This window comes from Saccopteryx bilineata, chromosome 10 (assembly GCF_036850765.1).
Source record: "Saccopteryx bilineata isolate mSacBil1 chromosome 10, mSacBil1_pri_phased_curated, whole genome shotgun sequence".
Lineage (NCBI taxonomy): Eukaryota > Metazoa > Chordata > Mammalia > Chiroptera > Emballonuridae > Saccopteryx > Saccopteryx bilineata.
The window spans coordinates 59157371-59171298 of record NC_089499.1 but is presented as its reverse complement, the minus strand read 5'-3'; the positions used below and the strand labels follow the sequence as shown (position 1 = coordinate 59171298).

Sequence of the window (13928 nt, the reverse complement as noted above, 5' to 3'; positions counted from 1 at the left end):
TCTCTGGCTTTAGCAAAGGGTCACTCGGTCTGCTGAAGGCCTGCGGTCAAGGCACATATGAGAAAGCAATCAATGAACAACTAAGGAGTAGCAACAAAAAACTAATGATTGATGCTTCTCGTCTCTCTCTGCTCCTGTCTGTCTGTCCCTATCTATCCGTCTCTCTGACTCTCTCTCTGTCTCTGGAAAAAGGAATAAAATTTCACTTAGGCCCTGGCCGGTTGGCTCAGTGGTACAGCATCAGCCTGGTGTGTGGAAGTCCTGGGTTTGATTCCCAGCCAGGGCACACAGGAGAAGCGCCCATCTGCTTCTCCACCCTTCCCTCTCTCCTTTCTCTCTATCTCTCTATTCCCTTCCTGCAGCCAATATTCCATTAGAGCAAAAGTTGGCCCAGGCACTGAGGATGGCTCCATGGCTTCCAACTCTGGCACTAGAATGGCTTTGGTTGCAATGCAGCAATGCCCTGGATGGGCGGAGCATCACCCCCTAGTGAGAATGCTGGGTGGCTCTCGGTCAGGAGCATGAGGGAGTCTTTCTGTCTGCCTCTCCGCTTCTCACTTTGAAAAAATATAAAAAATAAAAAAATAAAATTTCACTTAAAAAGAAAAGTGCTGCCTAAGAATAAGATTAGAAAAATTATTGCTTTCAACCAACAGTGCCACTCAGAGATAGAGGATTTGAAAATAGACTTTGGAATTAAGAAAATTGGAATAGAAATATTATTTTTATGGGGGAAAAATGGTGACTCATAATGTAACATTGAGATTCTCCTTTTCAATGAATAACTAGCATCTTTCTGGACCACACTGGGCTAATAACAGTCACGTGCTTAAGGTAATACCCCCAACTTATTACACAGGTAACTGTGAGATGGCGGTTTGTAATCCAAAGAGTCATTTTGTTCTGTCTTCCTTGTACCTACATTTCCCACCTGCAAATGTGCCTAATTTAATGAGTTCTCTGTAACAAATCAGAAAAAAAAAGTGTGAGAAGCCACTGCCAACTGAAGGCCATTAGGTAATGAAGATAAAATAAAACTGACACGATTTTGTACACTGAGGGACAAGAATGCAATTTGTTTTAAAAACATCTGACACACGGCTTTGTATAAAGCCAAGTACAGCTAGAATCACAGCCTTGACACATAATGCAATTATATCCGTGGGGAGGCTAGGTAATGTTCCAATTTGTAATTCCACAAAGAATTGGTTTGAGTCCAATATAAAGAGAATTTATCTTTTAATATGTTGACTCATGGTAGGCGTTCAACGGGTGATTCTTGAACTGAATTGTGGGTAGTGTTCTGAGACAACAAGCGTATCTGATCATCCTTCACCCCACCCCCACTCTTCCATCCATCCTTCCCATCACCAGTGCTGCCCAGGAGGAGGACGTGTGCATGTGGTTCTCTCCCACAGCTCCCACCTTCAGGCTAGGGCCTGGGGGAAAGGAATTAGTGACCAAGCGTGCTCTCCTTTGAATTGAAATCATTTCCTTGCAAATGGGCTTGTAACTCCTTCCAGGCACTCTGACAGCTGATGGACATACAGCAGTGACTAAGAAAGATGGGCCCAGCCTCTCTTGCCCTCAGAGAGCCTCACATTTAGCAGAGAAGCAGACGCTAGATAAGAAATCACAAGAACTAGAGTTACCAAGAAGTATCTGAAGCTTTGTTAGTGTGTTTTTTAAAATAAATGTTTAATTTATTGATTTTAGAGACAGGGAGGTAGGGGTTGGGGGGAGAAACATTGATTTGTGATTCCACTTATTTTATTTTATTATTATTATAATTTTTTTGTATTTTTCTGAAGCTGGAAATGGGGAGAGACAGTCAGACAGACTCCCGCATGCGCCCGACCGGGATCCACCTGGCACGCCCACCAGGGGCGACCGCTCTGCCCACCAGGGGGCGATGCTCTGCCCCTCCGCGGTGTTGCTCTGCTGCGACCAGAGCCACTCTAGTGCCTGGGGCAGAGGCCAAGGAGCCATCCCCAGCGCCCGGGCCATCTTTGCTCCAATGGAGCCTTGGCTGCGGGAGGGGAAGAGAGAGACAGAGAGGAAGGAGGGAGGGGGTGGAGAAGCAATGGGCGCTTCTCCTATGTGCCCTGGCTGGGAATCGAACCCGGGTCCCCCGCACGCCAGGCCGATGCTCTACCGCTGAGCCAACTGGCCAGGGCCTGATTCCACTTATTGATACATTCACTGGTTGCTTCATGTATGTGTCCTGACCGGGAATCAAACTGGCAACCTTGGTGATGCTCTAACTATTCCAACTAACTGAGCTACTGAGACAGGGCCTCATAATTTCTGGAAGTTCTAACATGCCTTTGGGGACCCCACCCAGGCTGGATGGGGCAGGAACGTGAAGTCTGGAGGAGTGAAGCAGCTCAGCAGACTCGGCTGCCATTTACCCTTCCCCCTGAGGCTCTCGGGGCTCAGTCAGCAGCATCAGGAATTGCTGGCCTGCCTTCCTCCGCTTTCAGGGCACAGGGTCTCTGAACATTCAGCATATCCCTAAATGAAGCTGAAAATAATGTCAGAAACTCTCCTGCAATTCAAGTGTTCAATCTGATTGAATATAAAATATTGTGCAACATTCCTATATCCCATAGTTTGTCCCCCAAAAGTCATTAAAACTAACATTAGGCCCTGGCCGGTTGGCTCAGTGGTAGAGTGTTGGCCTGGTGTGCAGAAGTCCTGGGTTCGATTCCCGGCCAGGGCACACAGGAGAAGTGCCCATCTGCTTCTCCACCCCTCCCCCTCTCCTTCCTCTCTGTCTCTCTCTTCCCCTCCCGCAGCCAAGGCTCCACTGGAGCAAAGTTGGCCCGGGCGCTGGGGATGGCTCCATGGCCTCTGCCTCAGGCGCTAGAGTGGTTCTGGTCACAACAGAGCAACGCCCCAGATGGGCAGAGCATCGCCCCCGGTGGGCGTGCCAGGTGGATCCTGGTCGTGCGCATGCGGGAGTCTGTCTGACTGCCTCCCCGTTTCCAGCTTCAGAAAAATACAAAAAAACCCAATAAACTAACTAACATTAGAGGGAAATTAATTTCATCCAGGATAACATGTGACTTCACATTTAGAGAAGAGCCTCATAGGACATCATCTGAAAGTCAAGTCACAGGCTGCCACTACAATTTCAGCAGCAAAAAGGCTTGACTGCCCAACAGAACTAAGAGCTATATCAAAGGATACAATAAAAATCCAAATATCTTTTTGGCCTCTGTAATTATTTCTTCTTGGCTCTAATCTCCCCTTTTCAAAATCTCTACCTCAACAATGGGTGTCGGAATCCATTGCTTTTCTCTCCTTAGTGCCAAGTCTTTTCCATAAATCTTCCCGGGCCCTGCCAGTGACTCCCACGCCACCTTCTCCACCCACCATCTGCACATACACTGTCGTGCTGCAACCTGGGCTTCCCTCCCTGCCAGAGAGCACACAGCCCAGAAAGATGCAGAAAGAAAGGGAGGACAATCAAGGGGAGCAGATGGGGGTTTCTCCCTCACTGTCCAATTCCTTCCTCAACAAATAGCTTTTACTTGGGCCCAACTCTGAAGTTTAAATGAATACCTCCCAGTATAACTTAGACCTAAAATAGCTGGTCTATAATGAAATACTAGCTCAACATGAGCTGAACTGTAGTCAAACTGTAAAGTGTCTTCTGAGACACTGGCTATGCATTCCTCCAGAGGAAAGAAAAGAAAAACAAATCTCCTTCATCCAACGAATGCCATCTTCCCTAACAATCTCTTGAGAAATCAATCACCATGATCAATGAATGTCTCAAGATTTGCTATGAAAACTAAAACTATGGTTTTCAAGATCATTCACCAGTGCTAACACTGAGCTGGTCAAGGACAAGAACTCCAATGTCAACCACACACCACCGGCTGCTGAACCTGAGCCGGGGAGGACGACAGGCGGGAGGCAGCCCGAGGCCAAGCTGCGCACAGACACCACACTCGATGCATTTCTACTGGCCCATGGCTTGTACAAGTGCAAACCTGCAGACAACTCCTCACTTAGCCATCGGTCCTCCTCCTCACGCCTGTCCTGTGGACCAGCTTTCCCCTTCAGATGGCACAGAAATCATAATGAAGACAAGAAAGTCAGTTTCCCTTGTGGTCCTGAGCCTTCTACAGGAACTTCTCCATCCCTGAGCTGTGGCTCTGGAGTGCTGACAGTCTGGCAGTGGGGAAGGAACAGAGCTCCTTATCATCATGCATACATGTAATTAGTGTCTGTGCTTGAGCAGACAGGATCAGTCTATGACAGACAGACACTTTTCTCTCGATACAGTTAAGGACAATTATGCAGAACTTTCAGTCACCCATATCATTTTGGATAAAGGCTAAGAAGCGGTCAGAACACGAAGGACGGATTGGCACTGGTGGCCCCACCTAGGGTGAAATGGGGACCCCACACAGTTGTAGAATAATGAACTTGATGAGGGAGCAATGGGGGTGAAAGGGACCATGGCACTATACTCTGGTTATGCCAAGTCCCTCCTTGGTCACTTAGTGCCACTGGACTGCAGCCAGTGACCCGCTTCCCACTGTTTCTGGGGCGGGAAGGCTGCTACTACCAGTGTGGTGGGGATAAGAGAGTTATGGACTTTGATCCACTGAGTGCTATATCCATTTAACACATACACTCTGAGGACTTACAGTGTGTTGTTCTTGGGGTTGATGATAAGTGGTGGACAAAACAAATGTCTCTGTCCGCCCAGAGGGGTGTCCCAGTAAAGGAGATGGGATGGGAAGTCCGATGGCACAGGGCTGTAGGCCAGACTTCATATTTAAAGGATAAGAACTATCGTGAGAACAAAGAAAGAAGGAAAGAGGTGATTGAAGTACCAGCACCATCACCAACTCCTTTTTACCTGGTGATGCATTCGGGTTAGTCAGGTAATGTCTAACCTCCGTTTCCTCATGTGAAATGGGGATGAGAGGAGCTCCAGCTCCTAGAATCATGGTGAGGATTACACCAGGCAATGTTGTACAGGCATCCAGTAGAATGCTCAGTAAGAAGGACCCACTATCACTGTCATCAGCACGGCCGTTAATGTTCACAGCACTCCCGAAGTTTCCCAAAGATGAACGTGACATAAACAGAGCTATGAGGAGCCCTGGCCAAGCCTGCAGAGCTCTGAGGCCCTCGCCTCGCACTGTCGGTGTCATTTAGAAGAGCTTCTCTGTAGTTCCCTGTTCAATGAGACCCTTCTGCAATGCAGGCAGTGAAAGGTGATGCCAGTAGTACCTTGAAAACTGAGTATCAGACTAATAAAGTCTTTTCCTACAGTTATACTGTTTAACATAATAGCTACTAGCCCCATGTTGCTATTTAATTTTAAATTTAAATTAAGTTAAATAAAATTCAAATTTTAATTCCTCAGTCTCACTAGGCACATTTCAAGTGCTCAACAGCCACATGGGATTAGTGGCTACCACATTAGATACTGTAGACACAGAACATTTCCATCATCACACAAAGCCCTTCCAGAAACATGCTCACAGCACATGAGTGGAACTCGTGGAGGCTTACGTGAAGTTATGCAGAAACGGACAACTCCATCACAGGTGTGCTACCAGCTGACTCAAATTCTCCTTCTGGTGAGTCTGCTGCCACCTCCAGAAGGCGGGATTGGGGCTCCTTTTCTGGGATCTCCAGCGCCCTGCTTCCCCTGCCCTGGCATGAAACACACTGGGCCATGAAGACCTGTTCACTTGTCTCTCTACCCTGGTGGTCCCTGCCCAGTCCTTTAGGTACCCATTCCGGGCAAGGCCACAGTAGTCCTCCTCACCCCCATGGTTTCGGATGACTGGCCCTTCTTACTGTCCAGTGTCCCTGGCTTCTGTCTGGGGGCCTGTGACCTCCTTGACCTTTCATCCAAGCTACTGAGACTGATGTTCTCTCTGCCCCAGGATCATAATGGAGGAGCAATCCTGCAACCCGCAGCCATGCTCCCCATCACAAGGAGGTCACCTGCCCGGTGAAGCAAGGTCAGGAGACAGGAGGGTGGAGATGAGGCATGAAAGGAAGTCTAGCTGTGCTGCAAAACAGCACCACCGCTGGGTTTCAGTTACACGAGCCCGATAAACGTGGTCCTTGCTGGAGCTAGCTGTAACTGGGTTTCTGTCACGTGCAATCTGAATCCCTGATGAACACATGTCCCAACAAGAGGGAGCAACACACCGGTGGAGACCTTTCCTGTCCCGGTTACCACTTTATCCTCAGGGCCTCACACAGAGCTCCACACAAAGCAAGAGCTCAAGGGACACTCTCGTAAGAATAAAGAAACACCCCTTCCGCTTAATAACACTCATGCTTAGCACTGATTTATACTATTATACACTAAACGCGGAGAGCTGCATCCTGAAGAGAAAGACCTCCTGGCAAAGAATGCTCAGGGGTTCCGTTTCCAACAATCACGTTACATCTAGGAGACCAGAGCTGTGCTCTCTGTTCAGAACTAAGCACTGAGTGACCCCATGGTATTTATTGGAGCAATGAAACCCTTTGGGGGATTGTGACCTGTGTATAGTAACTTAAAAAAGATGCAGAAATTTTACAAAGTCAAAATTGTGCTACAAAAGTCATAAAAGAACTCTTAAGTATTTCTGAATCAACTGTTCTGACTGATAAAAATCTTATATGTAATTAAGCTCTCTTCTATTAGGATTCTCTTTTATTACAGACTGAATGTCTGCATTATACCTGTTCCCCTCCCACCCCCATTCATATGTTGAAGCCTTACTATCCTATTTGATGGTATTAAGAGGTGGAGCCTTTGGAAGTAAATTAGGTTCAAATGAGACCATGAGCCTGGAACCCGCATAACGGGACTAGTGCCTTTTTAGAAAGAGCAGGCAACACCGGAGCTTCCTTTCTGTGTGAGGACTCAAGGTGAAGGCCCTGAAAGCCAGAAGGAGGGTTCTTACCAAGAACCAAATCTGCTGGTACCTGGGTCTTGGCCTTCCAAGCCTCCAGAACCATGAGGAATAACTGCCTGTTGTTTAAACTACTCAGTCTATGATATTTTGTTATGGCAGCCTGAGATGACTAATACACCTTTATTTTCAAATTTCCTCATGACTCTAGTTTCAGAACTTCCTGCTGGTGGAGAAAAGAGATCATCTGTCGTTTCTTCCTATCTGCTCTACCTTCATCCAAGTGCCACATGGTGAGATGTCCTTGTGACTTCCTCCGTGTGTCAGCCACCCACCATGCTCTCATTTCAGCAACATCTGTGTTAAATTTACTCTCTGCTGAGTGTATCAAAGCAAACTGCAATTTGGTGATACTGGCACTTTAATAGACCACTGTTTGTCATAACGTTATCTTTTAATAAGATACTTATTGTTTAAATTCCTGTGAGCTCCAGGAGGAACATGCCTGCCCTGATGAACACAGCTCTTGGGAAACACTGAATAATCGGCCAGAGCAGACCTTCGGCAGGCAAGTCTCAAGGGACATATGCCGTGTGCAAGGCAAACAACTCCTTGAGGCGGAGGCTGGCAGGCTCTGTGCCTCTGAGTGCAAAGACATCAGGTGCCTAGCCTTACTTAATGAAAACATAAAAAACTCCACTTAATTGCTCCAAGATTATGCAGGGTGTTTTTTTCCTTCTTTTAGGTTGAGCTTGTTAATTTGTACAGCTGTGTTGTTGGCACAATTGCAGCCTCGAGTCCTGTTTTCACAACTTCTAAGCAAAATTAAAGCTTCCCTTTTTAATTAAAATTCAAACCTAACCAGAATTAAATTCCTATTGCAATGTAGAGGCCTGGGGAGTCCCAGAATGAACACCTGTTCCCCAGGCAAGGTGGCCAAACTCTGACAAACGCACTCATTGGAAAGTGCTGTTGGTGGCCCTCACGATGGGTTACTGACTTCAGTGGTGCTTCGGCCCTTCCCACCTCTTCTTTCGAGGGCAGTCGGCTCAGGAGTGGGGAAACTCAGTTCACATTTTCCATTTCTTTTCCTTCCAGTCAGAATTTAACTCTGTCCAATTATGACTCGTTTCTTTCCCTGATTATAATAATAGTAGGAATAATAATAAAAGCAAACCCTTGTCCAGAAAGTTTAAATATGGCATTGTTTCAGACCCCAAATCCCCACTTTTGGCAGCTCTATGAATTACTGAATGGAGAAAGATCCTGGTCCAATGCCTGGTGCACGCTTGCCCCTGGGTGTGCCCACGCCACACTGCCATTCCCGACCTGCACCTGACAGCAGATTTAATAGTTTCTTTTAATTGAACTATAGTTGACATGAAATATTAACTAGTTTCAGGTGTACAACATAGTGACTCGACATTCAGATATGTTATGAATGATCGTGATGTGTCACCGAGCAGTTGTGACACTACTACCGTGTTCCTGTGCTGTGCATTACACCCCACGAGGGACCTACTTTCTAACTGGAGTTCTGTCCCTCTGAATCCTCTTCTCCTATTTTTCCCATGCCCCCACCCCTCCTCTCTGACAACCATCAGCTTGTCCTTTGTATCTTCAAGTCAGTTTCTGTTTTGTTTTGTCTATTCCTTTGTTTTGCTTTTCAGAGCCTTCTATGTTCTCCTAAGAGAAGGGAGAAAAATTTTAACCCTGAACCTAAAGAAAAAATATTACATTTTATTTAATATGAATCATAATGCTCCATGCAGGACACTCACCTGGATACTGCCTAAAAAAGCCCTTTGCACTTCCAAAGTACTGCCATATGAGAGACGGGTCACGGTCGAAGTTATCCACAAAAACTTTGTTTAGGGATTCAGACCAATAAACACCATTGACAATTGCAGGGTCTGAAAAGAGAGAGAGAGAAAAGAGGATGTTACAAAGCAACACAGGCTAGAACCTGGCTGGCATCTCATGTGGCTCGCAGTTCTCAGCATGAGGTCTGTCTTGCAGAAAGCTGTGAAGAAAGTTATAGCTCCTGGAAATTCCATAAGAAAAGCTTCCCCGTCCTGCCCTAGCTCTCCATGCCCCCCAGGAGTCTCTACCCAGGCTTCTTTACAAAGGCAAATCCCCGCATTTGTAACTTTCAGGCCTGCATTCCCCCTTGGTTCTGAGACAGCAGACACACCCTCTTAGCATTATTTTCCACTTTTCCTCCTCCTGAGTCAGAACTCAGCATTAAGAAGAAAAAACATGTTTTTTCTTTTCTCATCGCTATTACCTCAGCCAACATAACTTCATTCAAATTCTCTCCACTTCAGATTTAGAAGTTTGATTTAAAAAAAAAATAGATAAGTAAATTGGATTTGTGTAACTAAATCTCTCTACTTCTTTTTGTTCAGCAGGTGTGAGCTCCTGAGGGAAGGAACCACCTTGCGTTGCTGTTACTGCTCTGAGTAATCCATACTCCAACAATGTATGGATTGATGAAGAGATGGGTGGATAGATGATTAAAACCAGATTACAGCCTGACCTGTGGTGGCGTAGTGGATAAAGCGTCGACCTGGAATGCTGAGGTCGCTGGTTCAAAACCCTGGCCTTGCCCGGTCAAGGCACATATGGGAGTTGAAGCTACCTGCTCCTCCCTCCCCATTCTCTCTCTCTCTCTCTCTCTCTCTCTCTCTCTCTCTCTCTCTCCCCCCTCTAAAGTGAATAAATAAATAAAAATGTTTTAGAATACACCATATTTTAAAAAAAACACACACAGATTACAGGCCCTGGCCGGTTGGCTCAGTGGTAGAGCGTCGGCCTGGCATGCAGGAGTCCCAGGTTCAATTCCTGGCCAAGGCACACAGGAGAAGTGCCCATCTGCTTCTCCACCCCTCCCCCTCTCCTTCCTCTCTGTCTCTCTCTTCCCCTCCCACAGCCAAGGCTCCATTGGAGCAAGGATGGCCCGGGGCACTGGGGATGGCTCCATGGCCTCTGCCTCAGGTTCTAGAATGGCTCTGGTTGCAACAGAAGCGAAGCCCCAGATGGGCAGAGCATCACCCCCTGGTGGTGGGCGTGCAGGGTGGATCCCGGTCGGGCACATGTGGGAGTCTGACTGCCTCCCCGTTTCCAGCTTCAGAAAAATACAAAACAAAACAAACAAACAAAAAAACCAGATTACAAACAACCATCTATTTTTCTGCACTGCTGTCCCATAAGCAGATCTCTCTTTCTCCCATTGGGAGCCCAAAGATAACCCCTTGCCCTCTGTCCATGGGTAAAATGAAGGGCAAAGACACAGAGAGAGAATAAGCAACATTTCCCGCAGGGTGGAAGCTGGGCGGAGCAGAGAGGATGATCTGTGACTGTCCACTTTTTGTTTTTTTCACCTCTGAAGCTCCTGTTTCTAAATGATGCCTGCAGCGTGCAGCAACAGTCTGTTCTAAGAGGGGAAGTAACTGCCTGGTCCCAGGATGATGAGGGTGAGAATAATAACAGGATGAACATATTCATCATTAGGAAATGGAGGGGAACCTTTGACTCCTTCCTGTGGTACAGACACTGTGCTTATCACTCTCCTATCGCCCCACCTCGGCCCTCCAAGACAGGCTTCCCTCCAGACTACACAACTGGAAATTGAGCAAAGACGGTTAGGTTCTTTCTTAGAAGCGCCTGCTAGCAAGGGACAAAACCTCAGATCTCTGTTCTCCTTATTTGCAAAATGGGGATAACAGTGCCCACCATAAAAGGCTGTTTTGGAAGACTAAAAAAAAGTGGGCAGAAAAGACTAATGGCAAAGGCATTCAACAAAGCCATCAGTGAACATATTCTATTGGCCTGGAGTGCCACACCCTCACCAGAGCTCCCCAGGGATTCCAAGTCACAGCAATGCCACTGTTGAATCCTAACCCAAAGATTTCTCTGTACTACACAGATGAGGGGATGAGGACAGATTGGGCCACCCCGGTCCTCAAGTCTCATGGCAAGACAATGAGGTAAATAATGTTAGAAAGGTTCATGGAAATTGAGTACAATGACAGACACACTCCAGGGCACCCATCCCTCCCCCACACTGTCTGCCCTTTGCCAGCTGGCTGTCCCCAACATGTGCATCTGACCCAGTGGGCAGACATGCAGCCTGTCTCATTGTCTTACCTCTGGCTGCCTTATTTTTTCAGATCACTTCATCAGATTCAATAGGCAATTGGGATTCTGACTCTCATCTCAAGGGTAAGTGTTCTAACTCTTGTGAACCATAATAACCACTTCACAGGCTAGGACAGTAAAAATGACCAATTCAACCTTCTACCATCAAGTAATTTTAAGAAGGACTTTGTCTTTACAGTCCTGGAAAATGGAGCCCTTTATTGTTCCTGTCCATGCTTGACAATGATTATTCTGACTCACTCTCTGCTACAAAAGCCCCTTAAATTAATCCACAAAGATGCAAATACAATAATGACACTGAAAAACCTATGGTTCTTGCCTTCTCCATCAATGGCTTCAATTATATCAGTGTCATATAAAAACCTTCCACAATTAGAGGCAAAAATTCCAATTCACTAGCTAACTGTCTGAACATGTTAAAGAGTCAAACAGTTTCCAGTTAAACAATTCTTTTTCTTGAGTGTGGTTTCTTTGGTGGTGGTAAAGGCTGTTCATGCCTCCAGGCAGTCCTGGAAACTTACATCATCACCTGAGGAACTGTGAGGATATTCAGAAATGCAAAAAGAATTGTAGGGTTCTAGGGATCACTTCACCCACTTCATTTGGATATGAAATCTTACTCTGAAATTATGCCTCCTCAAGAGAAGGGGGCTTCAATTTTCATAGGGCCTGGGGAACCAGAAAGAAGAATCACTGAAAGATTTGATCCAGTTAAAGTGGGGACTGTGTTGCACACACCCATTTGCTCAAATATTTCAAATAACACTTCCTCTGGCTTGTAAAATAATCACAGTAGATTTATTTTACAAGCTTGCTTAGCAAGCAAAACCACAGAAAATCTTGAATTGTTGTCTATTGTTACCATCATGTAGGAGACTGGAAAAAAAACCGCCCCAAAATGATGACATTATTAAGTGGAGCATTCATCTAAATATTTGGGTTTAAAAAAAGACTTAAGATAAAATGGTTTTCCCACTGCACTGCCAGAGGCAGAAATGAAATAGGCCAAAGGGCCATGCACGCCATGTGCCCCGGACCCAAACCTTCCCACCGTTCACTGAGGAGGAGGTGAGCATCACATGGTGTGGACCGGCACCCCACTTGATCTTCCACCTGTGGTCGCTGAGAGATCTGCTTTTTTATGATCACTTGTAAAAATGATAGCATCCTCATTGGTAGCAGGCTTACCTTTTTCCTTGTTTTGTGTTTCATTCCAAAACTTGTTTAAAAGCCCCCCTTTTGCATCATTTAGGATTTTCGGAGAGTCTTAGATTAATATGAGCTTTAGCTTGTACTGCTACCCTTCATCTCCTTAGGGGTTAAATACACTGTATTAGCTTCTTGTGGCTGATATAACAAAATACCACAAACTAAGTGGCCTAATACAATTATTCTGGAGGCCAGGAGCCCAAAGCCACGGTGTTGGCAGGACCGGCTCCTCCTGGAGGCTCTGGGAAGACTCTGTCCCGCGCCTCTCCCCCAGGCTCTGGTGTTTCTCCTCCATCCGTGATGCTGCTTGCCTTGGAGACAGATGCACCACTCCACTCCCCACCCACCTCACATGGCCTGTCCCTCTGTGCTTCTATGTCAAATCTCCCTCATTCCCCACCCACCTCACATGGCCTGTCCCTCTGTGCTTCTATGTCGAATCTCCCTCTCCTTGTTCTTTGAAGAAACCGGCCATTAGATTTAGGGTCCACCCTAAATTAAAGATGACTTCTTCTGAAAAACTTTAACTCATTTCTATCTGCAAAGGTCCTATTTCCAAAATAGGTCATCTTTGCAGGATGCCCAGGGGGCGGGGCTCACTGTTCGGCCCAGTACAGGTACTTGCACTCTCTTCCTCATCCTACGATTTACCCATTTTCCATAGTTGGTGCATATTATTTTCTAAACCTGAATTTAATAAATGCAGGCTTTTTACCCTGCAAAGGGTGTTTAAAAGCCTTGCCCCTTTTTTTCTTTATGTGAACAATTTAGATTTTTACATCTGCATTGTAATTTTATGAACTCCCTGACCTATGTTAATGAGTCCTATCTATAATACACAAAGATGGGTTAAAATAATTTTCCTTAATGTCTAGTATATGTTCAGCCTTCTGTGTTCAAAAATGTGAACTCCACATAACATGGTCACTTCATCCAATGTTCCTGTCCCTGCCACATCCACTTATTATTCATATTGGTCAACATGAAGCCCAAGAATAGAAGTTCTGCTTCCTACTTCCTCTATCTTCTGAGAGAGTAAATCACCTCTGATGCCAGTCAGAAAGTTATCAGATGTTCAACTTTCAGTAAAACAGAAAGAAGACTAGCAGATGTTCAGAGAATAAGGTCTCACACCACCTCTGTGATCAATTTGCAATTTGTATCTGAAAAGCATCTCACACATACCTGATCTGTCTTCGTAATGTATCATATAAGCCATCCAAAAAGTCACCTTTGCACTTTCCTTCTTTTACTTCCACCCAGATAACTGCTCTTCCCTGTGGCTGGCACTTGCTACATGGGGTCACCTGGGATTACAGATGGCCACCACTCTCTCTGCACAACTTTCACAGGCATTCACACAACTTTCCATTTTAGTTTGGTATCTCTGAACAAGAAGCCCCTCGTGTCATCATATTTCAGCTGGCAGTGTCACCTCCAAGTCCTGCCTGAGACGATAAGCCCCTTGGGTTCAAGCAAATCAATAGATGTAAGCACTTAGCACAGCTGCTGGCACAGACAAAATGCTCCAAATAGTGGCCGTTACTTATTCTGTGCATCAGTCATGAGTAAGGTCTCATGAGGCGCTCCCCACTTTCACCCCTGTTCCCCACAGTAGGTGTCACCGGGCAGCACCCTCGCAGTGCTGCAAACCAGTGTGGATCAGGCTTA

At 46.1% G+C, this 13928-nt stretch overlaps 1 protein-coding gene across 1 annotated transcript in view; it reads right to left on the bottom strand.

Annotated features, from left to right (window-relative positions):
- CACNA2D3 (calcium voltage-gated channel auxiliary subunit alpha2delta 3) overlaps window positions 1-13928 on the bottom strand; it is a 1003844-nt gene that overhangs the window by 520139 nt on the left and 469777 nt on the right. Inside the window, exon 6 of the mRNA XM_066244394.1 lies at window positions 8669-8800. Coding sequence (XP_066100491.1) covers window positions 8669-8800 — 132 coding nt within the window. The remainder of the gene's footprint in view (window positions 1-8668; window positions 8801-13928) is intronic.